Source organism: Lepus europaeus, chromosome 19 (genome assembly GCF_033115175.1).
Source record: "Lepus europaeus isolate LE1 chromosome 19, mLepTim1.pri, whole genome shotgun sequence".
Taxonomy (NCBI): Eukaryota; Metazoa; Chordata; class Mammalia; order Lagomorpha; family Leporidae; genus Lepus; species Lepus europaeus.
In genome coordinates, this window is record NC_084845.1 from 10564499 (window position 1) to 10589943 (window position 25445).

Here is a 25445-nt window from a genome sequence, read left to right on the forward strand (position 1 = left end):
GGAGTGAACCAGCAGATGGAAGATATCTCTCTCTCTGTCTCTCCCTGTCTCTCTGTAACTCTGCCTCTCAAATAAGGAAGAAGCTCCTGGCTCCTGGAATCTTCCCAACGTGGCCATCTAGGGAGTGAACCAGTAATGGAAGATCTGTCTGTCTCTACTGCTCTCTCTGTAACTATTTCAAATAAATATATATATTTAAATATCCATTTATTTATTTGAAAGGCAGAGTTACAGAGAGGCGGCGGGGGGGGGGAGGGGGGAAACAGAGAGAGACAGAGAGAGGTCTTCCATCCGTTGGTTCACTCCCAGATGGCCCCAACGGCTGCAGCTGAGCCCATCCGAAGCCAGGAGCCGGAAGTTTCCTCTGGGTCTCCCACGTGGGTGCAGGGGCCCAAGGTTTTGGGCCATCTTCTACTGCTTTCCCACGCCATAGCAGAGCTAGATCGGAAGTGGAGCAGCCAGGACTTGAATCGGCGCTCATATGGGATGCCAGCACTGCAGGCGGTGACTTTACCCACTGTGCCGCAATGCTGGCACCAAGATATAAATCTTTAAAAAAATTTTTTTAAAAGATTTATTTATTTGAAAGTCAGAATTACAGAGAGAGAGAGAAGGAGAGGCAGAGGGAGAGAGAGAGAGATCGATCTTCCATCCACTGGTTCACTCCCCAAATGGCCACAACAGCCGGAGTTGCGCCGACGCAAAGCCAGGATCCAGGAGCTTCTTCTGGGTTTCCCATGCGGGTGCAGGGGCCCAAGGATTTGGGCCATCTTCTACTGGTTTCCCATGCCATAGCAGAGAGCTGGATGGGAAGTGGAGCAACTGGGACTTGAACCAGCACCCATATGGGATGATGGCACTGCAGGCAGCAGCTTTACCTGCTATACCACAGCACCAGCCCCAGTTTTTAAAATCCATACATGCATCAACAAAATTACAGAGAATGAGCTGGAGGAATATGCCCCATACTCATGGCGTGGGCTGTCTCTGAAATGTGGATACTCCACATGCAGGCTCATAACCCTGCACAGTGTGACTGTGTACCACATATGTAACCAGGAAAACCCACAGCTGTTCTTAAATTGCTTATGCAATCTTTCGGTGACCTGCAGAAATGTTTACAAATCTTTGATGCACATACAGATTTTGTGCAAAATGGAAGTACAAACTGTTTTTATAACCTGAAACACAATATATATATGTAAACAAAATTTTAAAAATCAGGATTCAAAATTCTGTCTGCACAATGAGATAGTTTATGAAAGCATAAAACAGAGGCATGCTGTAGTGTTGTTTCTTTTCTCTCTTTAGCTGCCTGTGTTTTTCACAGTGAATAAAAACACTGGCACTGTTGGGGCCGGCGTTGCATTGCAGTGGGTTAAGCTGCCACCTGCAACATGAGTGCTAGTTGGAGTACCAGCTGCTTCACTTCCAATCCAGCTCCCTGGTGATGGGCCTGGGAAAGCAGCAGAGGATGACCCAAGTGCTTGGGCCCATGCCACCCACATGGGAAACCCAGAAGGAGTTCCAGGCTCCTGGATTTGGCCTGGCCCAGCCCCAGTCATTGCGACCATTGGGGGATGAATGAGCAGGTGAGAGATCTCTCTCTCTGTCTCTCCTTCTTTCTAACTCTGCTTTCAAATAAATAAAATAAATATTAGCACTGCAAGACAAATACAACATGCTATGTGAAAGTGGCAATCTAAGGGACTTAGTAGAAGTCCTGGAGACAGGGCTGGTGGAGGGCTGCGAGTAAAAGCTGAAACTTGCCATGAAGTGCTCTGCTGAAGCAGAACTGTGCTAGGGTGTGGGCTGTGTGCACACGCGTGTGAATGGGACATACATGTCTGTATGCATGAGGTGTGTGCATATGTATGGGGGGTATGCACGTGGATGGTGTATAGGTGTGCATATGAGTATGTCTGTGTGTACAGGGAGTGTGTGTGTGTGTGTGCTGGTATATGGGATACGCATGTGGAGGGTGTCGTATGTGTATGGGGTATGTGTACACGTGTGTGCACATTACAGGGAGATTGCGGGCAGCATTTCTGCAAAGCTCTTGACAGAATCAATCAGTCACTCATTTAGCACTACTGTATTGGCACCTGCTGTGCACTGGGCCCTGTGCTGGAGGGAGAGTGCCATGGCTGAGGTGTGTGGGTATCATGTTGGTCATGACAGCTACCTGTGTCCTGCACTACTCATACAGCTCACAGGTCCCTGCTGGCAGCCCTCCATAGGAGGGGTCATTATTCCTCCCCATATTAGGGGGCTCTGACACCCAGAGGGGGGCAGTCATCTGCCCACAGGTCACATAACCAAGAAGGGACAAATCCAAATTCACACTGAGAGTTCTCCAACTCCATAGCTCACACTTCCAGCCACACCCTGCACCGTGCCCACACCAAGGACGACTACCAGGAGTGAGCACCTATGCGTCAAGTGTGGACCAGGGCCTCCCAAACGCTTGGCCAGTCTATCTCCCAGAGCTCCGAGAGGGAGGCAGCCTCAGCTCCAGAGGGGACAGAGAAGGAAGTGGTTCACCAAGGAGTGCAGGAGACCACGGGACCTAAGCTGCTTCTGTCTGGCTCCTAACCCGTTTGTGGGAGTAGTGGACGCTGTGGTAGCCACCCAGACCCTCTGTCAGGACCAGGGTTCTTGCTGTCCCAGCAGCCCTACTGCTGGTGGCTGATGGTCCTGACCTCCACCTGCCAGTGGGGCTATAAGAGGCTGACAGCCTCGACCCAGGGGGAGTGTCCGTGGTGGCCTGCTTCCTTCACTCACGGGCAAGGAGACACGGGCAGCCCAACACACACCCACCTGCACACCTCCGCCTGCTTCCCGAGACCACAGGAAGCCGAATGTGCCCTGGACTCCTGACCAGTGTGGCTGCAGTAGACACTGTGGCAGCTGTCCAGTCCCCACACTTCCGGGACCTAAGATGTCTTCTCTGCCCCAGGGGGGGCTGGAAGGTGTAGACTCCATCCTGAGGGTCCGGGAGCCACAGCGGAAGCACAGAGGTGACAGGTCCTACAGCAGGACAGGCTGGGGTGCTGGGAGGCTGAGGCCAGGCCAGTGAGGAGGCTGGCAAGGGCTGGGCCTGAATTCACACCCCTGCAGTGAGGGCAGGGAGGACAGGCAGCATGAGGCCAGTTCCAGCGGCAGCCACTGGGTGGAAGAAATGGACCATATTCCAGACTGGCCAGGGAGCCCTGGCCTGGCACTGCAGTGACAGGGCACACGGGCACCCGGGCTACACTCCACTTGCAGGTCACTCCCTGGCTCCCGGCCCACCACTGGGCCTCCAGCCAACAACAGTGTGTCCTGGAGATGGTATCTTGGTGTGTTTAGGCCAACAGGGCTAACACCAGCCCCTCCCCTGCTGGGCAGCCAGGAACCACGGAGTGAACACAGGTCAGAGAGCATGGACAACGGTGTGGCACGGGCATTATCCCCATTACTCCATTTTCTTCAAGTCCCTGGGGATCTGGAAAGGGCACAGGCCTGGGAAAGACACACATGGCCGCAGGCTCTGTATCGGGGCCAGGCCCTTCGCCAGTGAGCCCCACACCTCGCAGGGGAGCAGGCAGTAACCTTCTGGGCCACGAAGATCGCTGGGAGCATGCAGGTAAGGAAAACCTGCTGCGTTCCCAGCACCAGGTGAGAAGCAGCAGCTGCTGCAGCGGTGCCGGTGGTACCCGCACGTTCACAGCTCAGCTCAGACCCGGCAAGCCAAGCCCCGCCCATCCTTCTGCTCCCAGCCTGCTCCTCCTCCGGGTGTTCTCAGTCAATGTCATCACCAGCTGCCCCAGCCAGACGCAGGAGGGATGCCTGCGTCTCTCTCCTGCAGCCCCGCCCAGGCGGTCACCAAGCCCTGTTGCTCTCCAGCGCCTCCTCTGGCCCCAGGCCTGCCATCTGCTCCTTACCTCCTTACTGGTCCGGCTGCCACTGCGGCACCCGCCCAGACCACTCACTTGAGCCAGCTCAGAACCTTTCGAGGGCATCCATGGACCTGCTGCTGAGACCCAAACCCTGTAGCCATCTTGGCAGGAGCGAGGCTGGGTCTGACTTGCTCACTACTATGTCCTCAGGGTAAGGCACAGGGCCTGGTATACAACAGGCACTCAGTAACTACAGGCTAGACAGACAGAGAGTGAGCATACGCATGTAAACGTGGCTTGGCCATGCCGACAGAAGTACAGGGTACACAGACAAGCACCCTCCACCCACCTGCCTAGCCCTTTCCATGGAGTCATTCATTTCAGGTTCACAGCCCTGTGTGCAAGGGGCTATTATTTTCCCAGTTTTACAGCTGCAAAATGAAACTACAGGGAGGTTCAGTAACTTGCCCAAGGTCACACAGCTGTTGCACAGCAGAGCCAAGATTCAGACAGGAGTTGGTGTCACAACCACAGGCGAGCTGGCACAGAGTCAGGCGGCCGTAAAACAGAGGCTGCCCGGGGGCCTCCTGCCTGCACTGGCTTCCCGTTAACAGGGACCTCACTCGGGAGGCACCCCCCAGAGCTGCTGATTTCTGGGGCCCCAGTCAAAGGAAATTTCTGAGGTTGTGTGGCCAGGCAGTGACGACATGCCACGGGGGAGCCTTCTGAGGGAGGCACAGGCCCCCAGCTCTGGAACTCCTCCCCTGCCTGCTGTCTCACCAGGTCCTCTTTAGGCTTCAGGTCTTAAAACTCGCCCTGGGGTGGTGCCTCAGGGCCTGCCTGAGGGGTGGGGGGATCAAGTGGCCAGGACTCGGGGGACAAACCCACCCCCACTTCCGTTAGAACAGCTCTGCTTTTGTCCAAGGTTCTGAGGGAGCTTTCATTTAGAAAAAAAAAAAAAAAAGTTCTGCCGTTCAAAATAACTTTTGAAAACCAGTGCCCTAAGGGAGAAATGTCCTTGTCCTTGTCACGCAGAGTGGCCTTCTCGTGTCTACCCTGGTGACATTCGCAAGCTTGGATGCAGTAAATGCCAGCATGAGAGAGACAGGAGAGTGAGAAGCTCCTCTGTGCCCGGCCAAGTCAATGTCAAGCCATCCTCACTGTCTGGCCATGTCCCTGCTCTGTGCACCACTCTGGGTGTGTCCTAAGCTGGTACCTGTCTCCTGTGCCATATTGCTGCCTTGGGGCACTTGCCCACCTGGAATAAAAACAGGAAATACAGGGGCAGGCATTTGGGGTAGCAGTTAAGATGCTCGGGATGGCCACGTCCCACAGCAGAGTGGCTGGCTCAAGAGCCCTGGCTCCACTCCAATTCCAGCTTCCTGCTACAGCACACCCTGGGAGTCGGTGGGCAGGCTCAATGAATTGGGTCCCCACCACTCACATGAGAGACCCAGACTGACTTCCCAGCTCCTGGGCCCGGCCTCCGTTGCTGTGGGCATTTGGGGAATGAACTGATGGCAGATTTTCTCTCTCCCTCCCTCTGCCTTTTAAATAAATAAAATAATAAATACATTATTTTTTTTTTTCCAAAAGAGGAACTACACAGCAGTGCTAGCACCTGTGCCCTCACCACAGACCTGGGAGGTTTTAGCCTCATCTTAGGAAGGGGCAAACTGAGGCTAAGGAAGTGACTCACAAGAGGGTTCCGATCCAGGCTGTCTGACTCCAAAATATTCCTTCCACTGCACCCTCCTCCACCACCTCCCACAGCCCTGCCTCCCATCCCTCTTCACCTTCATCCAAATTCCACCCACACAAGGCCCAGCTGGCTCCTACAGCGCACCCCACTCTCACGCCCCTCTGCTCCAGATGCATCCTTTCTCCCATACCCTGCGCCTCCTTGCTGACTCCTCACACTGTGTGGCAATCAGTTTGGAAGTTACCTCTTCCAGGAAGCCTTCCCTGGATGCCCCTGCTCTGGGCCCCTCCTCTGAGTTCCCGAATCATGGCCCAGATGGCTTTGCGTGTGGTCCTTTGCTGGCCTGCACTCCATAGGAACTCTTAAGTTTTGGGGGATAGGGTTCAAGTCCATGATGCCCACAGCTGTATCCCATTCCCCGTAAGGAGCGAGGTACACAGCAGGTACCTAATACACACCTACTAAGTGAGAGTTTGCATTCAGTCTTCAGTGTCAGCGACATGCCTGAAGCTGTGTAGGAGGTACAGGCTGCAGCCTCCTCCCTTAGCCCTGCCTCCTGCAGCCTTCCCTGACCACCCGAGGCTTTTGCCTTATTCCCACTCCACATTGCTTCATTCACAACACATCTCCGAGTACCAACTACGTGCAGGTGCTGTGAAAGCAGGACACAGAAGGGACATATGGCTGCTCTTCCCCAGCCCTGCCCCACAGTGATGACCAGGGGCCCTGAGGCTCCACTGCGCCCCTGCCCTAGACCCGGCCCAGCCGTACCCGGTTGATGAGTTCGCCGACCATGCCTGTCCAGGAGCCATTGGGCTCAGGCGCCCCATACAGCCCGTCCTCCACCAGCCGCAGGCGGTAGCGGAAGCGCAGCAGCTCGGCCAGCTCCCGCAGCATGTCCACGCAGAAGCCCTCGAAGCGCTCGTTGCCAGACAAGGCCTGGAAGTTGGGCCGGCGCATGACATACGGGTTTTCCTGCGTGGACAGAAGAGAACAGGGTTTAGGGGCTGGGTCTCTCGGGTGGGGCCAGGTTGGAGATTGGAGCCCAGGTTGGGGCCCAGGGGCCCGTACCAGTCAGCTGCAGAGTGGGGACAATGGGGTCACTCTGCACATTCCTTACTTGGACATGCTCAGACTGGGGAGGGGCTGGAAGCCAGAGGAGCAGCACACAGACTGCACCCTGGCGAATGGCAGGCATCCGGTCCCATCTCTACCAGACAACCCCACCTGCCCAGGATTCAGACTCAGACCCTCTGAAGGAGGGGGCAAGTCAGACAGAACCAGAATGGAAGATGGGGTTCGTGCCAAATGGGAGATGGGGCTCCCATATATTTTACTACAACGCAAGGTGAGAGACCCAGGTGGGTCACACGCACACACCTCACTGCCCTTCCAGACTTAGCTCCGCCCCCACTGACCAGCAGCAACACACTCCCATCTCTTCTGCTCCGCCTGACTTCATTTTCTCACGGGGCCAATAGTGACTCACTCCGCCGACTTTGTGAGCTGCCAACGGTCAAAGAGGGGATCCCCTGCCAGGATTGAGTTCCGGCCCAAAGCCACCATGAGGGAAGTAGGCCTGAGACGCCAGATGGTGCAATTTCAAGAGAATTTGGAAACCTAGATTGTTTTTATAAAATCTCCTGAATATAAATGTTAGCAGCCAATTCAAAGTCTAATGCCATTAAAAACAAAAACAAAACAAAACAAAAAAAAACTGTTTTGCAGGCCAAAGAAACGCACCTGCTAGTTTGTGACCTCTAACCTACAGCCTTTTCCTCCACGTTGCTTACTTCTGAGAAGCTCCGGCCAGATTCACTGACCCTATTCCTGCCAAAGAGATGCAAGAGCAGGGAGAATGTTCCAAGCGCTGCTAAGAGGAGGCACAGGAAGGTGATGGTAACAAAAGGGAACTTAACGACATAGTTCCTGTCCTGATGGATTTTTGTACGGTGTCATTTTGGGTAATGAGCAGGAAGACTCAGGACGTGGGAAGCAGCTGGGCGAGACGGCTTTGGCACTAGCACCCACCTGGTTGCTGCATGCCCAGCATTTGCCCCTAAGAGAGCTCTCCATCACTTCACCATAACTCCTCAGTGACCTTAGGCAGGGAGTCTTATTAACTCACTTTCCCCAAGTGCACATGGAGGCTCCTGGAGGCCAAGTGACCTCTGCCACCTCTCATTCATTCAACACGTAATGCTGTCACCCAGCAAGTTAAGCTGCCACCAGGAATGTTGGTATCCTGTATCAGAGCACTGGTTTGAGTTCCAGCTCTCTGCTTCCAATCTAGCTCCTGCTAACATGCCTAGGAAATCAACAGAAGCTGGCCCACGTGTTTGGGCCTCTGCTACCCATGCAGGAGACCCAGATGGGAATTCCTGGCTCCTGGCCCAGCCCCAGCAGCTATGGCCATTTGGGGAGTGAACCAGCAGATGCAAGATCTTTCTCTGTCTCTCCCTCTCTCCATGTCACTCTGCCTTTCAAATAAATAAATCTTAAAATACACACACACACACACACACGATAGTTCTGGGGAAGACATGAACATAGTATTTTGCTGTCCTTCCCATCACTCAACAGGTGAAGCGCGTCTCCCTGCCCGTGGGTCTGATCTGGCCTTGTGGCTCACTCTGGCCAACGGAAGTGGCAGAAGTGATGCTATGTGAACTCCTCAGCCTTCAGACTGCTCTCGGAAGCGTGGCATAAGGAAGCCCGAGCCAGCCTGCTGGGGGATGAGTGCACCCGGGGGCACCAGCCAATGGCCAGCGCCAACAGCTGGCACAGACCTTCCAGCCCAGCTCAGCCACCAGCTGGAAGCAGACCCAGAAGCCCAGGTGACACCCACTGGAGAGCTGCTCAGCTACCCAAAGAACTGTGAAAAATCGTAAATCATCACTTAAAAGCCTCTCATATGTGGCAGAAGAATTGTCTACCATGAAGCCAGGCCCTGTTGCAGACTCTGGGCTCCAGGACTCCGCAAAGCCCTGCGGTGGAGAGGCAAAGGGATGCAGGGAAGTGAGCGCTCCTCTCCCTCCACCGCCTTTCCAAATCCACAACTGTGGGGCTTGGAACAGGAACGTGAGAGAACGCTAATAATAGCAGCAGCAGCTAGCATTTCTCGTGGGCTTGCTGTGTGACAGCTCTTCTGTCAGCGTGGGAGGTCGGCATTATTACCTCTGCTTTGGAGACAAGCACACCAAGGTCCAGGGAACTGAAGTCCCAAGAGAAGGACAAGATGCTTTGACCCCACAACTTTGCTCTCAAGCCTGGTGCCAGACTGAGTGCAAATGGACAGAACCAGAGGGCGGACGTGGGAGAAGCCAGACAGATTTGAGGGTCCGGGTCACATGTCAAAGCTGGAGACCCAGAAATGGATTCTCCTTGAGATAAGCCCCAGCACTGAGCTCGAAGGCTCTAAGGCCACTCTCTTGATACTCAGAGGGTAGGACTGCGGGTCAGGGAGCTGAAGGACCCAGCCCAAGGCCACACAGCTGAAGCCGGGCAGTGGGAAGGGCAGACGGGGCTGAGCTGTCCTCACAACCCGGCGTGCACTCTGAACCCCTGCTCCTTCCACCCTGCCACGCTTACCTGCAAGTGCCAGACTGGGAAACACGGGTTCAAGGTCTGAGTTTAAAGTGACAGAGACGGGGCCTACCAACAGAGCTCAAGATCAGAAAACAAGGATCCAGGATGGCACTCAGAGCCCCGTGCCCTCGGAACCGGAGGGTCCTTGAGGACCCTTGGGTCCGGGGTTTTCAGATTTTTCCAGAGAATCTCACGCTGAAGTCCGACACTGTGGACAGGTGGCAGGACGCTGCCGAGTCCGGTTCTGGGAATTCACCCTTTGGATGGCTGTGCCTCTGTGCACGAGCAGGCGGGCCCAGCGTGGCATGTGGTGGGAACAAAGACCGGAGCAGCCTAATGTGGGACAAGTTAAAAAGATCATCGATGTCATAAAAGAATCCCAGGCAACCACGAAAATAGCAAGATCCATAAGATATATTAGGAGGGAGAAACAAGCCACAGCACAATGTGTACAATATGCTACCCTTGGTGAAGAAAAGAGGGGGTGTGCTTGCACACACAGACACTTCTGGAAGGCTGGGGGCCTCCCGGAAGAATGAATGAGGGACCAGAGAGGAGGGAGACAGTACCCCCTTCATATATTAGATTCTTTTCAACCTAGGTTTGTATTAACATCTGTCCTCACCCCAACATAATGCATTCCTTAAGACTGAAATACAACATGTACTTTTTTCTAAAATTTAAAGTCATAAAGACAGACAGAGATCTTCCATCCGTTGGTTCACTCCCCAAATGCTCACAACAGTCAGGGGTGGGCCAGACTGAAACCAGGAGCCTGGTCGCCAGCCAGGACTCCCACGTGGATGGCAGGCACCCATGTGCTTGAAGAATCGTGCTGCCTCCCGGGATGCGCATTAGCAGGACGCTGGGACCTGAACCAGGCAGCTGAATACGGGATGTGGGAGTCACCAGCAGCAACGTGAGCTGCTGTACCACACGCCTGCTCCTGAGGGCTGATACTTAAATGCATATGGAAATGCAAAAGGTCATAAACAGCCAAAGAGATCGCCAAGAAAAAATCAAAGCTGCAGGATGTGCCCCATACTGACACTGAACTGCAGCTACAGTCTTTAGGACAATGTGGTACTTGGGCAAAGACAGACAAGCAGCAGAATGGAGTGTTAATAAAACCATGCATGAATGGATATGGATTTATGACAAAGGCGGGGCTGTGGTAGAAGGGAAAGGTGACTGTTTTAATAAACAGGGCTATCCACTGAAATATCCATGTGGGAAAACAAAAAAATAAAAAAGACAGAAAGAAATATCTGTGTGGAGAATCTGCATTCTGTACCTCCTCCCTCTTGTGCCCCTCCAAGTCAGTTCCAGGGGTACTGCATGTGCAAATGTAAAAGGCAAAATTACCGTGTTTTTAGTGAACAAGCAGGAGAGTATCTTGTGACCTTGGGGCAGGCCAAGAATTCTTAAATTCTAAAAACAGTAGCCATAAAGGAAAAAAACCTGACAACGTGGATTTTAGTAAAACTAAAAACCAAATCTTCTTATCAAAGACACCACTGAGAGTGAAGAGGCACACCACGGAGGGAGAAAAGATATTTGCAACACATATATCAGACAGAGGCCTCGCATCCAGAACGGATAAGTGACTCCTGGATCGATAAGCAGCTCATACATCCCAATTTTTTAAAATTAGAGAAAGATGTGATCAGGGACTTCCCAAAAGAGGATTTCCAAACTGCCAATAAACACAAAAAGACAGTCGACTTCGCAGGTCATCAGGGAAATGCAAACGAAACCCATCGCTTACACCTCCACACCCTCACCATCGGCACACTGCTGGTGGGAAGAAAGGCCTATGCTACATCTGCCAGAGCTGAGACCACACCTGACCCAGCAGCGCCGCGCCCCAGAGCAGGCCCCACAGAAATGCCCAGGGGGTCATCAGCAGACAGGAAATGGAGCCCACGCTGGGTAGTTCAGTTGTGGCACACTCAGATCCAGAACACACAAGACCAACAGCCACGTGCACAAATCTCACAGGCATACAGTGGAGAAAAGGCAGCTGGACCCAAGAGAGAACACACAGTGTGGCGTCACTTCCCTGAGGTCCAGGGTGAGCAGAGCTACCCCGTGGTGGGCAGTGACTGCGAGGGGAACAAGGAAGCCTTGGGGGGGGTCACCTGGTTTCATAGGACTGTTCTGTTTTTGAAAAGCCAGGGAGAAGGAACACAATTCGGGCAAGTTTCTGTATGCAGGCTATAGCATAAAAATCTCTTGAAACTAAAAACAAACAAAAAAATTTAAAGTGAATTCTAGAAGATTCCTTAGAAGCCAACTGTCTGGACCTCTTGATAAACCCAGAACCCAAATGCACGTCTAAGAATGTCTCAAGTGCAGGTTACATGGACCGATGCAGCCTGGGTCCTCGCTCTGTGTCTATTTTAATATCCCTCCCTTTAGAGGCGGGAACTGAGCAGACAGGAGCAGAGGAGTGGAACTCAGCCCGAGAGCCGGGAAGAAACGGTGTGCAGCTTGGCCTGTCAGCACCCACGGTGCTGCTCATGAAGGACACGGTTCCCGGCTGGGCACTGCCTGTGAGCCCGCAAGCGCTCCTGGCAGGTCACCGGCCCGTTTTACGATGTAAAGTATGGAGACTGGTGAGCTGAAGGACTTGAACTGGAAGGATGAGTCCAAGAATGAGGCCGGGGGCTGTCTGACCTGAGAGCCGGGTCTCTTCCTGTTGCGCCAGGCCCCGGAGAGCAGGGCGAGGCCTGCAAGAAAATCCGACAAGAGGCGAGAGGGGCCTGGGTGGGGACCCCTGCACAGCCTCAGCTCCCTGGCACTTCTGAGGCCCATCTGCCCCAGGCCTCTCTCAGCCTGGGCACCAGCTCACTCTCTCACTTCTCTCCAGAACCACAAGCCCCATCTCAGGGCTAGCCCCGGCCTGCACCCCGTCACCTGCCTCACTCAGCCAGGGCTGGTGGCCACCCCCCCTCCCCCGGAGTCTGTGCTGTTTCTTCGCATCCCAGAGACCACCCCTGCTCCCAGCCTCCCTCAGCGGCCAAGCAGCTCTCTGGACACACAGACCCAGCCCTCTCCTGCTTACCCCGCTCACTACCACAGCTGAGCTTCCATCAGACCTTCCCTGTGCACTGCCCCAGAGCTGGCAACTGCCTCCTCACTCACCACACGCTCAGGTCTCAGGGCTGGGGCTGGTCTAGACAGAGCAGGGAATGAGACAGGTCCTGCCCGCATGTTGCTCCAGTCTGACCCAAGTCTGAATTGTCAAGTGCCTGACACGGGCCCTTCCCTGAGACCTGAATCAGAAAATGTTGGTGAGTGAGCACACGTCCACCTGTGCACGTGGCGGCTGCTGCCTCCCCTTCCATCTGGTACACATCCCCTGGGGCCCTGCTCCGAGGGCACCCTGCCTGGGAGGGTCTCTGCACCCAACTCCTACCCAACCTCTAAAACCCCAAACAACGCCACCTCCTCCACGGAGCCTTCCCCCAGTCTTCTGAGGCCGAGCCAGTCCCTCCTTTCTTTGGGAGTCCCTTATTACCCTTGGTTGGAATCACTGTGTCCAGCTCTGTCTCCTCCATCAGACGGGGTCACCTCCCCCAGGGCCACTTGAGAGTTCCTGTGACTCATCCTGTGCCTCCAGAACTTGTATAAAGCCTGGCACATGGCGGCTTTTGGCAAACACTTGTGGAATGAATGAGTGAACGAATCCATCAAGAGAGGAATGACCAACCGCCGGGAAGAGAGGAACAAGAGGGCTCTCGCGCCTTGGGGAAAGGGGAGAGGAGCATGAGAAACAGACTCAGAGTCCCCACAGGCCTAGCTCAGCTGTCCTGACAGTCCCTCCCTGATCTCTGCCCCCTGCTCCCACCACGGACCCCACCTCCTCCGCCTCCGAGAGGCTTCAGGGATAGGCCAGGGGCCACACGTAGACACAGACGGCTCCCAGCCAACCCAGCCCAGCTCTCAGGAGTGAGTGTCTGGCTCCCTGTCCTCGGCCATCTGTCCCTCAGCAACAGGCTCACTGGCCCCCTTCCAGAAGGATTCGAGGTCAGCTCCAGAGCAGGACTTCCCCAGGGACCTGGGGCCGGCTCTGCAACTGGCTGCTGCAGGGCCCTCTGGGAACCCTTCCTGAACATCGGCTCCATGGGCGTCAGCCAGCTCTGTGCTGCTGTGAAGAGCAGGGCTACCTGGTGTGTCCGGCTGCAGGCGCAGCTGCCCGGGGAAGCCTCCTGCGCAGCAGGCCCTGTGTGTCAGGTCAGTACCCTGACCACCTGGCAGGAGGCAGCATGGTGCAAGGAGCACACGGACTCTGGGCGGACACTGAGCTCCACAAGTGACTCACTGAGTGTCCTGCTGCCTTCCCCTCAAAAGGAGGAAGCCAGCAAGCCTCAGCGGGAGCTGTGAGGTTTCAGGAGGGACTCGGAACAGGTGTGATAAACACTCACTGATGTGAAAGGCCCCTCCATCTCGGACTCAGTCAAATGCAGGCGTGGCTCCCGCAGGGAGGGCTGCAGCCTCAGAGCAGGGCGGAACACTCAGACTACAGAGTCTAAGAAACACGGCTTCTGGTCGTGGCTCTGCCATGGAGTTGCTGTGTGACCCTGATCTAGGCCCTTCCCCTATATGAGCCTCTGCTTTCACGTCTTCAAGATGGGGAGGAACGAAGTTTGCCCGTGTCAACACATTAGTTGGCAAGTGTGACAAAGGGACCACTGAGGTGCTTATGACCAGTGAGGCCTGCAATGGGCCAGCTGCCCGGGCCGCAGGCTGAAGCCGGCTCTGCTGGCAGAGGCCGTGTCCCTGGAGCTGGCAGAGGGTACGACAGTGATGCCTTTCTCACCGTGTGGGGTCGCTGGGTGCACGCATCTCCACCTAACAAGAGGGGCTGGGCCTGGGCGTGGGGCACCACCCAGGGAAGGCCCAGCATTCAGACCCCTTTACCTACTGTCCCCGGGTCCCCTTTACTGCCACTCACCAGGATGGTCGTGACCACCAGGGTCTTGTTAGCCAGTGTCTGCGACAGGTTGATGTCCAGGGTGGTAGCGTTCATGGCCAGTGTCCGGTTAGAGTACCACACCCCTATCTGAGGGGCAGAGAGGGCGCCCTCAGCACAGGGGGTGCAGCAGCCTCGAGCCCTCCCTCATCCACACCCTAACAGGCTCTGGGGTCACCCCGGGCCTGCTCACCTCACGGTGGCCCTGTCGCGACTTCTCTAGGATGCGGAGGGTATAGTTGGTCCTCTGGCCTTTGCTGTTGAACTCGACCCGCCCAGTCAGCCCATCATACTCTACCTAGCAGGGCGGGGAGGCGGGACAGAGGGAGAGGGCGGCAGGGCCAAGACGGGCAGTAAAGGCCCAGCAGGGATGAGACACCCAGAGAAAGGCACAGAGGCGGGAAGGCGCAGGACAGGGAAGGAGAAGGTCCAGAGTTCAGAGAGTAAGGCAAGCAAGGAGACAAGAGAGAGGGGGCCGGGAAAACAAAATAGAGCAAGAACCCCGAGATAGACAGACAGCCACCCAGACAGGCAGAGGTGGCAGGGAAAGGAGACAGACAGGAGCGTGGAAGAGGCCCAGAGAAAGTCAGGAGGCAGGAGGAGGGTGGGGTTGGAGGAGCGGAGGGCAGAGGGCCACAGGGTGACACAGTGAGTGCCCGCCGAGGTGCCGCCACCCCGCTGCTGCCCTCCCTGCCCTTGGCTCACCATGCGCAGGTAGTTCATGAGGCTGGTCCCGTGCGGCCAAATGTTGGCTGATGTACAGGCCAGCGGCTTCACGCCGATCTCCTGGCTGCGGTTCAGCTCTCGGACGGCGCTCACCACCACGTGCACAGCGTCGAACATCAGGGCTGCTGACAGCTGTGCGGGGGCAGCAGAGGGAGGTGATGGGAAAGAAGCAGCTTAGTAGGGGGAGCCTGGAAGCCCTCAGACCCTCTCCCTACAGGAATGGGAACCCGGTGGGGCAGGAGCTGGAAGTGGCTCTGGTTCTCCTGGGGACCTGTGGGTGACAGCAGGGCGCCAGGTCTCGGTGGAGCAGCTCTCCCAAACAGGAGCACTGTGCATAGTCACGAGGCTCTGTGGGGAGAGACTTGTCTGAGAGGGTTCCCTGGACTGCCGGCTGCATCACCCACACGGGCAGGTGTGCTGGAAATCCGTGTCTGCAGGGCCCACGCAGGTAGGGGAAGACACCGCAGCACAGACAACACGGGGGCATGTATCCAGAGTGGGGCTGGATGGGCGTGCCCATCTATCTCCATAGCACAGGTGTAGGGTTGGGGATGCAGCAGCAGACCCCACCCCTCCCGGAACCTTGGCTTCCTCCCTTGTGAAATGGAATTAGTAATCGCTCCCTCCAGGTGCTCCTGGAGGGGCCGGAGAGGGGCTCACGAGAGGCCCATTACAGTGCTTGGCTTGCAGCCAGTGTCCACACAGCCTGGGTCTGAGTGGGACTAGGACCGCACTCAAATGCTGTCTGTGCGAATAAGCGTGGGTCTGAGTATCTGCGTGGCACAGGGGTGTGCAGGGGTGTACGCAACTATGCCTCAAAGTGTGTGATGTCCCTGGTGCGCAGGTCCAGGCGTGCAGCTTGGTGTCTGTGCACTCGTGTACTGTGTACTCGTGTGCACTGTGCACAGCGTAGGAGTATCATCAGATCTTGGTGAGGAAAGAGATGTTTGTGAACAAACACAAGTTAAGTATGTGCTTTTCAAGTGACTGCATTTGTTCCACATGTGTTAGCGGACACCTACCATGAACCAGGCTGCATTAGGTGCTGGGAATATGACGGCGAACAGAATGGACAGAAACCACTGCCCTCATGAGACTTACGATCTAGGAATCTATATATGGACTAAGCCACATGGTGATCTGTAAGTGCTGGGGGCAAAAGGGAAGGCAGCAGGGAAAGAGACTATAACATGAGTATAGTCCTATTTTTTTTAAACAGGGGGACCAGGGCGGGTGTTGTGTGGCAGGCGGGGCCATCGCTGGAAATGGCCGCATCCTGTATCACAGTGCTGGTGGGAGTCCAATCTATTCTGCTTCACCTAGCTCCCTGCCAATGGGCCCCTGCCACCCACATGGGAGAACCAGATGGAGTTGCAGCTCCTGGCTTTGGCCTGACTGAGCCCTGGCTACTGTGGGCACTTGGGGAGTGAATCAGCAGATGGAAGATTTCACTCTTTGTGTCACTCTGCCTTTCAGATAGAGAAATCTTTAAAAAGATAGATATGATCTGGCACTGTGGTGCCGGGGGTTAAGCCCCTACCCTTGTGACACCGGCATCCCCTATCACTGCAACTTCCTGCTGCAGTGCTTAGAAAGGCTCCGGAAGATGGCCCAAGTACTTGGGCCCCTGCCACCCATGTGGGAGACCAGAATGGAGTTCCTGGTTTAACCCTAGCTGTTGTGGCTATCTGGGGAGTGAACCTACAGATGGAAGATCTGTCTCTCTTTCAAATAAAAAATATTTAAAAATAAATAAATAGGGGGACCAAGGGAGGTCTTATAACTGACGGCACATTTGAGCAAATGATGAAGGGATAAGCCACAGGTTCTGTGGAGAAGTGCATGGGAAGCAGAAGGAAGAGTACATGCAAAGGCCCTGGGGTACATCTGTGCTTGGGGCACCAAGGCGGCTGGAGAGGCATGGGAATAGAGAGGAGGAGGACATGGCTCAGATGCATCACGAGGTTATACTGTGTGGCCTCTAGGGATGCCAGAGGGTTGAGTGTGTGAGGTCTGAAAGGGACCCCGGAACTGTCTGCACAATATGTTTCTTAGTGTGACAGGCATCTACATGCTCACCGCGGGGCCCGGGTAGGTGCTGGCTTCACAATTCTCTCTCCAGGACATGTTGAGGCTGCGCACAAACTCAGGGTAGAAGGGGTGGGAGGTGTTGAACATGGAGAAGCCCAGGATGTTGGAGGAGTCCTCCACGATGCCATCCAGATGCAGAATGGGGAAATCCTGGAAACAAAAAGAGGCGGTGAGGCCCGGGGCCTGCCCGCATGGGGCAGGTGCGGCGGGGGGGGGGGGGGGGGGGGCAGGGAGTGGGGGTACGCACCATGGTGGTGAGGATGTACTTGTAAAACGCTGAGGTCATTCCCAGCTCCGAGGCCTGGAGAACACAAGAAAGATCAAGAGGTGGCGGGAGAGGCAGGGACCCACACGCAGAGGTGGGGAGGACCCAAGTGAGGACGAGAGATTTGGAGACAGGCCTGGTGAGGAGACACCAGTGCAAGACACGGTAAGAGATGCCCAGAGAAGCGAGACAGCTGAGGAAACAAGAAGAGGTAGAGGGGAGCTCGGCGGCTTGCGTCTCACACACTGACTGTGCCCCAGAGGACAGGGAGCCTCTGCTGGAGGAGAGACGGGGCCTTGGGGAGAGACGGGGCCTTGTGGGGGAGAGACGGGGCCTTGTGGGGGAGAGACGGGGCCTTCGGATGCCTCTGCCCCTCCTAGAGTGCTGAGGCTTCCTTCCAAGTCAGCCTTTGGAAGCCACAGGAGCGAGACGGACAGGGCCAGGACCTTCACCTTATCCCCGGAGAGCCGGGCACAGCTGTACTGCACAGGGTCAGGCTGGTCTTGCAGTCAGAAAAGCACCTTGCAGCAGAGGGCAGCTGACCTGACTCTCAAGATTCCGTTTCCGAGGCCCCTTTCTCAGTTCTCCAGGAGAGGAATCCGGAAAAGCTGCCGGCGCCGAGTGCCCGACCCTGACCCCATCACAGTCAGTGCATTGCAAGGCATCAGCCTGCACTGCCAGAGTGGCCGGAGCGGCCGCTTAGCAAGTGGATATCAGGGCAGCGGAGACCTGAGCCTGACCGCTGTGCCCTGGGCCACCCAGTTCCAGGAGCCCAAGGGACTTCAGTCACACCTCTTCCTGTGAGCTAAGGCCAGCAATGACACACATTCAGATTTTTTTGAAGTGGAGAAAAATAACTAATATAGATTTGATTATCAAGAAAAAAATTAAAAGCAGGGAGACACATGAACAATGAGTGTGAGTTAGTGGTGGACAGAGGTGCGGGGACCCTGGGCAAGGTCCTGGGGCTCTGGCCTATGTGCCCTGGAGCTCTGTCCCTCATGAACCCAGCCTCTTCCTCCCCAAAATGGTCACGACACCTGCCCTGCATGTGGGGTGAGTCAAGTCAGACACACGCCAAGCCCCTCAGTTCAAATTCAAGAACAGTCCCGAGGTGCTGGGACTCAGCCAGTGCCATCCTGGGTTTCCTCTCTCCACACCCACGGGGGTGGGAACTGCCACTGTCCCACAACCCAGCAATGAGGGCACTGTCCTGGGCCCTGCAACCAGGAAGCTGCCAGGCAACAGGACAAACGTGTGATGGACCCCATCTGCACACGGGGAGGGTCAGGGCATTGGTGATCTGCTCACAATCACCCCAGGTTTCCAACACCGGACCGCTTGGGGGGCTGGAGGCAGAGGGAGACCCACCTTGCGGAGGATGAGGTGGGAGATGGAAGCGTTGGCATCAATGATGATGGTGGACACCTTGTCATCGCGGATCTCCTTGAGCAGGGGTGTGGGGTCCCGGCTGTCGTCCAGCATCCTCACCGAAAGAGTCTCCTTGGAGATGAGGAAGCCACGGACCAGTTCCTCCAATCGCAGCAGGCCTGAGGATGGCATCAGGCCAGGGTCAGAGCACTGCTGTCTCCTTCCTCCCTCGCGGACCAGGGACTGCAGCGGGAGCTGAGGAGAGGGAGTGGCTGTCCAGAGTACAGCTGGCTCCCTCGGGTTCTGGCTTGGTGACACAATGCATGGCCCCTCCTTCAATAATAACCCAACCTCGACCTCGCCCCAGAACTCCAGATTCCCGTCTGAGTCCCACCAGCGTGTCTGACGGGCACCTGCAGTAACACCTCCAGTCGTTGAACAGGGGTTCCTTTCTGCCAGTCGCTCAGGCCAGACCCAGGACAGCAGCCTGGCTTCTCTCACCCACGTCTCTCCCTCACCCATGCCCAGTCCTCCTAGCCTCTACCTTCAAATCACATCAGATCCCATCACACCACGCCACCATCACCACCCTGGCTGCTGCCACACTCGCACCTGAGCCTACCCCTACACGAGCCAGGGTGAAGGAAGTGCACATGCCCCTCGAAGCCCAAGGCCCCTGCTGGCTCCTCCTCTCCTTGCCCGTCACTCACTCGGCTCCTGCCGCACCTGTCTCCTGGCTGTTCCACGCCCAACAGACAAGTTGCCGTGTTCTACCCTGGCCGTTCCCTCTGTCCCCCACCCCCAGCCCCTCCCTCACCTCAGCTGGGTCTCTACTCAGAGGCCACCTACTCCGCACGTCCTCCTTACTCACTTCTCCTCTCCCACAGAAGCTACTCCCAGGAACCGCACGTGCAGAAAGTGCTTGTTCACCGGATTCCTGTCTAGGTATTCTCAGGAGCATGGATGCCTGACGAGGGGAGGGATTCCTGCTGCTTCACTCACTGCTCTCCCTGAGGCCAAGAACAGTGTGTGGCACAGAGCAGGTGCTCACTGAACACTTCTGGGAGACCCCTCTGGAGCTCACGGAGCACCACCTCTCTCTCAGGCTCCTCACCGGTGACCTGACCAGGACACACCACATCTAGTGCGTGCCCCTCAGCTGACTGCTTTCCTGCCCTGGGCTGAAGCCGCCCGCCCTCTTCCCTCGCCCACCCTTCCTCTCCCCACTGCTCCCAGCACATCCCTCATGGATCCCCAGTCCACGCTCAGCTCTTCCTCCTGTGCCCCTTGGCACCACCCTCTCCTGCATCACATCCCACATGCCGGCCCCAGGAGCATCCTTGAGGCTCACTCGCCTCTGCCCTGCCCCACGCCCTGCGCTGGACATGCACTCGTGCCCAAAGGCTCAGCTCAGATGTCCCCCTCTCCGGGACGTGGGCTCTGACCTCCCCGATTGCCTAGGGTCCCTCCTACCTGCTCCTAGAAGCCCTGCACACCCTACTCTGTATCATGACAGCTGGCACCTGCGGCCTCCCCCAGCCCCGGAATCCCGTCATGTCCAGGGCCTGGCAGCCTCAGGTTCACCACCTGTGGACCAAACAGGCCTCTTGGAAGAGGAGGTTGCCGACACAGCCAGAGATCTCATTCTGGAAGGGGAGTGGCCTGGGTCCCCCAAGGTTCTAGCCAGGGGGTGTGGGTGGCTGCGTGGGATACAGATCGCTTGGTAAGGGGGATGGGGGTAAGAGAAAACAAAGCGTCCAGGGCCCCCCCTCACACTCAGCCTTGGCGCAGATGAGGCTGGCCGAGGGATAGTTGAAGGACTTGAGGATCCGGGAGACAGCTAGGCTGACGTCCTCGTTGCTGGGGTACAGGCTGACAGATGCGAAGCGCAGGTACTGCAGGCGGGGCGTCTCCTCGGGACCCACCTTGATGTGGGGGATCTGGACAGAGAAGAAGCCTCGGCTTCCATCCCCTCCTCCTCCCCGGGGACCCACCCTGGCCCGGCCCAGCCCACGCTCCCCACCTCACCTCCTTCTCCCCACAGATATGGCTCACAGTGGAGGCAGATGCTGGGCTGGAGGAGGGTCCCAAGACAGACACGACCCCCTTGGGCAGGATCTGACACACTGAAGGGGAGGGGAAGAGGCCAGAGTCAGGAACCCTCTGCTTCCTTTCCTGCCCCACCCCACGGCGCCACCCTAGCCCAAAAGGGAATCTGGACACTGGAACTACCTGCTCCTCCTCCACCTGCCTAAGACAGCACACGGGGGAGGGGCACGAGCCAGAGAAACAGAAGACGAAGCAACAGAGGGACAGGGCAGATGAGGCAGACACACAGGAAGGGGCCAAGACAGACAGACACCGGGGCCACTTTCTGACACCAAACCCAGGGCCCAGTTACGGACCATCACCTTCTGCAGCTTTTCTAACTGGCTACCACCTGTGATGCCCCCAACACCCCAGCACAGAGCTTAGCTGTGGTCCCCTGGATCTGCCGCACTCCAAACACCACACTGGCTCTGCTCCTGCTTCCCCCTGAGCCGGTGCTGGTCTCCAGAATGAGAGCAGACAGCTGTTGTTTTTGCCCAACTTTTCCTGGGGGAACTGCCCTGCCTCTCAGTCCATGTGGCTGGACTGGCATTATGACTCAGGCCTCAGGGTCGGAGCTGTGGTGTAGCAGGTAAAGCCACTACCTGCACTGCCAGCATCCCATATGGGTGCCGGTTTGAGTCCCGGCTGCTCCACTTCCAATCCAGCTCCCTGCTAACGCTCCTGGGAAAACAGTGGAAGATGCCCAAGTGCTTGGGGCCCTGTGGGAGACCTGGAAGAAGCTCCCGGCTCCTGGTTTCAGATGGGCCCACCTCTGGCTGTTGTGGGCATTTGAACCAGCAGATGGGAGATCTCTGTGTGTCTGTCTGTCTCTCTCTCTCTCTTTCCCCGTAACTCTGCTTTACAAATAAATAAATCTTGGAAGAAAAAAAAAAAAAAAAAAGACTCAGGCCTGGCCCATCACAACTACATCCTCCCAGGCACAGAGATGGGTATGGGCTCAAATTCTACCACAGAGAGCCTTTCCCAGGTCTCCTATTGCAATTATTACTGGGTTTCCTCAACTAGTAAGATATAAACTTTGAGCTGCTGGGGCCATCTTGCCACCAGTTGGGAAGGACACTCCTGAAAGTGAAACCAGCTCAGAGGAAAGCAGGGTCCAGAGAGAAACAGAGAGAGCTCAGGGCTGGCATTGTGGAGCGGCAGGGTAAGCTGCCACTTACGACACCTGCATTCCATATCTGACTGCTGGCTTGAGTCCCAGCTCCTCCACTTCCAATCCATCTTCCTACTAATGTGCCTAGGAAGGCAGTCGATGATGGCCCTGACACGCGTTGGAGAGACTGGGATGGAGTCCATGCTCCTGGCTTCAGCCTGGCCCAACCCTGGGTGTCGCAGCTGCACGGGGAGTGAACCAGCAGGTAGAAGATCTCACTCTCACTCTTCTCTGTCATTCTGCCTCTCAAATAAAGGAATACAATTTTTTTAAAAGAAATTCCTGTACCATGATTTGAACACCTGGATCCAGCCACGCCTGAAACAATCATAGGATATCATGTGATTGCTCAGATGCAGCCATGCCCTAGTCCTCTTGGTGACGTCACACGAGCTGGCAAGGTTTTTCTCTTAAACCAACCTGAGCTAGGTTTCTGCCCTCGTCACTAAAAGCATCTTCACGGCGCACCTCGTCTTCCTCTAAACGTGTGCCTTCCACACTGGAGACAGCCCCATGGTCTGCACAGGCGATGTGCCTGCAAGGGCTCCCGGCCTTCAATCCCTCTCCCTTAGCCCACAAGTCACCAAGCCCTGCCTCTTCTTCATCGTCAACTTTTCTCCTATCTGTCTGCGTCGCTTTCAGCCCTCGGCCCCTGCACTGCTTTGGGACTCAAGTCCAGCAGGTGCAAACCTCTCAGGCATTACCCAAATCCTAGCTCCAGATTCCCCTTCCCCAAGCCCAGCTCCCTTGTCCAAGACCATCAAGGGCTGCTGACTGCCTGCGAGAGAAGGGGGCACCTTGTTCCCCGGCACTGCAGGTCTCCTGGGCTGGCCTGATCCACCCAGCCTCACCTGTCACATCTAGCCCACAGTCCCGTCCCCAAACACGTCCTGAGTCCAGCTGGTCAGGAGGGGCTGAACCCCACATCTCATTCCTCTCACTCATCTCAAACACTTCCCCTGGCTGCCCAGCTCCAGGCCCCAGGTGCATTCCGCTCTCTGCCTCCTCACCCCCCACCCCAGCATCTCCCAGACTGTGCTCTGCATCATACCAGACAAACCCCGAAACACTATAACCCGTTCTCTTGGGGCTTTGAGACGTGAAGAGCAGCAGGAACATGATAAAGCCTTTGGGAAAGCCTGTGGGAGGGAGACCCACGGAAAGCACCTTTGAAGGCAGCATCCCAGGAAGAGTCTATAAGCCCAGTGTACCTGTTCAAGTGACGCCTCTTAACCTCGCTCAGCCCGTCGGCACTCAACAGTCAGCCTGGCACCCACGATGTGGCAGGCCCAACTCCACAGCGCTGCTTGTGGCAATGCCCTTCCTACATCCTGCTCACCTCTCAACTCTTTTTTTTATTTATTTTTATTTTTTTATTTTTGACAGGCAGAGTGGACAGTGAGAGAGACAGAGAGAAAGGTCTTCCTTTCTGCCGTTGGTTCACCCTCCAATGGCCGCTGCGGTAGGCGCGCTGTGGCCAGTGCACCGCGCTGTTCTGATGGCAGGAGCCAGGTGCTTCTCCTGGTCTCCCACGGGGTGCAGGGCCCAAGAACTTGAGCCATCCTCCACTGCACTCCCTGGCCACAGCAGAGAGCTGGCCTGGAAGAGGGGCAACCGGGACAGGATCAGTGCCCCGACCGGGACTAGAACCCGGTGTGCCAGTGCCGCAAGGCAGATCACCTCTCAACTCTTAGCACCACTCTAGCCTTCTCCAACTCCCCACCCCTGAGCCCCTGGACCCAGCAGGAGCTGCTTCTGGGAAGGAGAAAGCAGAGACAGACATGAAGGAAAGGGACAGACAGAGCCAGAAGAGGACGTGGCTGAGCTGAGGAGGCCTTGGGCAGGGGAGAGACTGAGGGTCCCCAGCTCGTCATGCCTCCCCCACCCTCAGGGCCCCGCTCACTGGTGTCCGTGGTCTCGTACTGGCTGTCCCGCTGCAGCTCAAAGATGTCAACTTCCACTCGGGCCTTGGCTGGGACCTCAATGATCCCGTTGATCTGCTCCCGGGCCAAGGCCAGGGCCAGACGTTCGCCGCGGCCACACACAGTCTGGTCGTCCAGGATCGCAGCTGAGGGGACACAGGGGCTGGGGACCATACTCCTGGTGGGAAGGAGGGGTTGGGGTCTGGACTCCTGGGTCCAAGAGGAAGGGACTGAGGGCTGGGAGCCCTCATTGCTGGCGCCCAGACTCCTGGGTTCCCAGAGAGGGCGGGTCTCAGAGGAGGCGGGGGCAGGTGCCGCAGGGCCTCACCCATGCGCAGTGATGAGAGCACCTGGCAGCTGGGGCTGGCGAAGGCAACAATCAGCAGCAGCAGCAGCTCAGCCGGCATCTTCCTCTCCTCCTCATGGGGACGCAGCTGCCGCGGCCCCCACTCGCCACCTGTGGGAGATCCCGAGTCATGGGGAGATCGCTGATGCTGGGGGACTGTCAGTGGGGGTGGCACCCACAGCCCCAGGACACTGTTGGTGAGGCAGTCACAGCTCCACAGCTGCTTTGGTTTGCAGCTGGCAGTGCTGAGGGCAACACCAGAGGGGAAGCCTGGGCTTGGGGTTGGGGGGCCACTATCAGACACTGAGTAGCACAGGCTCTGTGGGAGGCAGGAAGCAGACCAGGGGTCTCAGGTAGCAGTGAGTTCCACAGACCAGCCCCAACCCAACTAGAAACCAGGAAGTACCACTCTCCCACCCGGTCCCGCCCCTGTCTCTGGGCAGGCAGCCGTTACTAGGCAACCAAAACAGGCTGGAGAGGATGCAGCAGTTGCTAGGCAACTCCATCCCAAGCTTCACTTGCCGCCTTCCTGACGTCCCTGGTTCCCACAATCCCACAGGGAGAGAGGCCTGGACATCCGGGGTCTGGAGGGCAGAGTATCCGGGAGTTAGGAAACTTGGAGGGAGAAGAGACAGAGAGAGGGAGAGACAGACACATATGGAGACACACAGATGAGTGGACTGAATCAGCAAAGGGCAAAATGAAAAAAAAAAAAAAAGAGTAAGGAGAGGAAACAGAATTGTAAAGTGAAGAGAGGTTGTGGGGGGGGGGGGGAGATTCAGAAAAGCAGAAAGGAAAAAGCACACAGAAATATAATGGAGTAGAGAAATGAAGAGAAGAAAGGGGAGCAAACTAGAGACACAAAGAGGAGTTCCAGGGAGCTAGGGATGGGACCAGGAGGAGAAAAGAGGGAGACAGGAAAATGGGGAGATGTGGAGGCAGAGAAAGACAGAAGCAGGGAGAGCCAGAGCAGGGTAAAAGGAAGAATGGGAAACCAAGGCACAGGAGAGACACAGAAAGATGAAGACAGAGTGGAGACAAGACAGGAACTGACGGGGATGCAAGCAAGGAGAGCTGGAAGGGAAGAAGGAAGGCTGGCAGTGCCAGCAGGAGGGGGTCCCAAGTGCTGCAGCCCACCCTGCCCTGGGGAGCTGAAGGAAAGGGGGGTACTAGTGCATCCTGGTTCCTCACTACTCGGCACCCCAGGGTGTTAGGGGCTGCTCCAGGCACCCCGGACTTCTGCAGGGCACCACCAGGCAGGGATGAGCGCGGGCTCCACGTGCCTTCCCCAGGGGAAGGACACTTGCATT

At 56.4% G+C, this 25445-nt stretch overlaps 1 protein-coding gene across 4 annotated transcripts in view; it reads right to left on the reverse strand.

The window, feature by feature from the left end:
- The window catches only part of GRIK5 (glutamate ionotropic receptor kainate type subunit 5), a 60177-nt gene that overhangs the window by 29046 nt on the left and 5686 nt on the right, over window positions 1–25445 (reverse strand). For 3 of the 4 annotated variants that reach the window (XM_062175819.1, XM_062175821.1, XM_062175820.1), the window contains exons 2-12: window positions 24118–24246; window positions 23771–23935; window positions 20631–20728; window positions 20377–20542; window positions 18603–18781; window positions 17214–17267; window positions 16955–17116; window positions 14855–15007; window positions 14343–14447; window positions 14132–14239; window positions 6355–6558 (exon numbers count right to left, since the gene is read on the reverse strand). In XM_062175819.1, coding sequence (XP_062031803.1) covers window positions 6355–6558; window positions 14132–14239; window positions 14343–14447; window positions 14855–15007; window positions 16955–17116; window positions 17214–17267; window positions 18603–18781; window positions 20377–20542; window positions 20631–20728; window positions 23771–23935; window positions 24118–24246 — 1523 coding nt within the window. Of the gene's footprint in view, window positions 1–6354; window positions 6559–14131; window positions 14240–14342; window positions 14448–14854; window positions 15008–16954; window positions 17117–17213; window positions 17268–18602; window positions 18782–20376; window positions 20543–20630; window positions 20729–21874; window positions 21945–23770; window positions 23936–24117; window positions 24247–25445 lie in introns of those variants that run through there. The other variant, XM_062175822.1, reaches the window with a different exon arrangement.